Source organism: Batrachochytrium dendrobatidis (assembly GCF_000203795.2).
Source record: "Batrachochytrium dendrobatidis JAM81 unplaced genomic scaffold BATDEscaffold_10, whole genome shotgun sequence".
Taxonomy (NCBI): Eukaryota; Fungi; Chytridiomycota; class Chytridiomycetes; order Rhizophydiales; genus Batrachochytrium; species Batrachochytrium dendrobatidis.
In genome coordinates this window covers 952,086-953,968 of record NW_006281108.1, presented here as the reverse complement: position 1 = coordinate 953,968, position 1,883 = coordinate 952,086, and the positions used below count along the sequence as shown (strand labels likewise).

Sequence of the window (1,883 nt, the reverse complement as noted above, 5' to 3'; positions counted from 1 at the left end):
AGCAATTGTCGTTAAATACGGCGTTATTTGGTAGCCTTGATACATCGACAATATTTTCCAGATGATGTATCAAATACTTGAAAGCGTCATTTGGGTTTTGCAATTTCAAATTATTGGCTTTAATGAATTCTTGATCAGCTCGACTTTGTACAAAGTGTCTTTGATAGGGACGGTCAACATTCACATCATTCTTGGATTTAATAGTCAGTGGACTGTCGTAACAACCAAAAGGATATTGAATAGAGGTTAGAAACCCATATCGAGCAATGGCTGGACCATACACCTCAAAATGAAGAGTGAGTTCGTCAACAGGAATAGCATCAAGGAGGGGAGTGGTGGCAGTCTTGTAAGCTGAAATCAAATGAGAAACAGTAATCAGAGGTAGAGTTCCTTGTGGTCCTCTTCCGTGGGCTGTATCGATAAGCACTGGAGAGTTGTTCTTGTATTGAAGATAAAATTTGGTCATTTTTGAGTTTATTGAAAGAAAAGAAAAGAAAAAAAGAACAAAACGTGAATTTGTCTCACATTCAAAATTTAAGTGAGACAAATTCACACACTTTGAAGTGTTTAAACATTTGTCATGTGTTCAATATAATGACTCGAGTCTTTTATTCAACATTTTAATATTCAATTATTGTTAATCAGCCAATTGTTGGATTGGTAAATGTGTTACAAAACATTCATTTACATACTGAATCTGACAAGTGGATAATGATTGTTCCAATCAACAATTGGATTGGATTGACTGCAATATTATCATTGATTGCAGTCACTGTTGACCAATACATTGTAATACATTGTCAGTCTCGACATCAACATTGCCATTCATGTCAAGTTGTGCGTAATGTGAGTTTCAGCAATCTGGAAAGTGTGACAGCATTTACCGAGATTTGATGTATTTCTTGGTTTATCGCATCATCAACTTGGACAGACACAGTTTTGATCCAAACAACCAGTTGATCAGACACTAGACATGACTTTGGTTTACACATTGTAACAAATGGCTTACAGTGTAAATACTAAAACATGACGGTTGTTTTTTAGGTTGTTACATTGATGGTTGTTTATCTACTCGAGTTAAAGCATAATAGTTGTGCAACTTGGATTTGTAGATTTCTTGTGATTAATATCTGTGATGGCATTTTTCAGTTCTTGTTGTGTGTGAGAATATGGACTCTAGTTTTGAATACATTTACAAAAGTATTCACGTAAAATGAATCACTGAATAACAGTGTACACACATTGATTGTGTTCATCACCATCCAACCCAATATCACCATTTCAATCAATCTTGGTCAATGTTGATGATTTACACACTAATTCATTATCCAATCTTGTCTGACATTATTATTGGCTTTAATCACATTTGGTTTGTACAACTGCCATGAGTTGTACTACCATTATCATTGTGTATCTGAACACCAAATATTCCAATACATCAATAATACCACAGTGTAAACAGTAATACAGTTGATCAGTATTGTGGCAAGACTTTTCATTCAAGTTTGTATTTGGAAATACTCGATGGTTTAATCACCACACACTATTTGTAATGCGATTGTCATTGATTTCATTTCATTCCACTCCAGTCCATCTGATTTATGATGATGTTTAGTAATCCATTACCATGTGTTGTAGTAAACTAGTTTGTTTATTAAACCAAATCCACAACAATCACATTCAGAATATTAATTTACAGTATTTCTAAATGCATGTTTGATAACAATCCAATTTTGTTACAAAAAACTGATCAAAACAATACTAAAATGGAACAACTCGTTTGTGTGTTTTACAACAATCCAAACATGAACAATTCTCGGCAATTGTTGAATATTCGCATGAATGAAATTATCAAATCAAAATTCAACTTTACTAATTTTATC

At 33.4% G+C, this 1,883-nt stretch overlaps 1 protein-coding gene across 1 annotated transcript in view; it reads right to left on the bottom strand.

Moving 5' to 3' along the window:
- Positions 1-466, bottom strand: part of BATDEDRAFT_35724 (uncharacterized protein) — a gene marked incomplete at both ends in the record, with an annotated part of 2,157 nt that extends 1,691 nt beyond the window's left edge. The window contains one exon of the mRNA XM_006680737.1: positions 78-466. Within this exon, the coding sequence (XP_006680800.1) occupies positions 78-466 (389 nt within the window). The remainder of the gene's footprint in view (positions 1-77) is intronic.
- Positions 467-1,883: the final 1,417 nt, after the last annotated feature.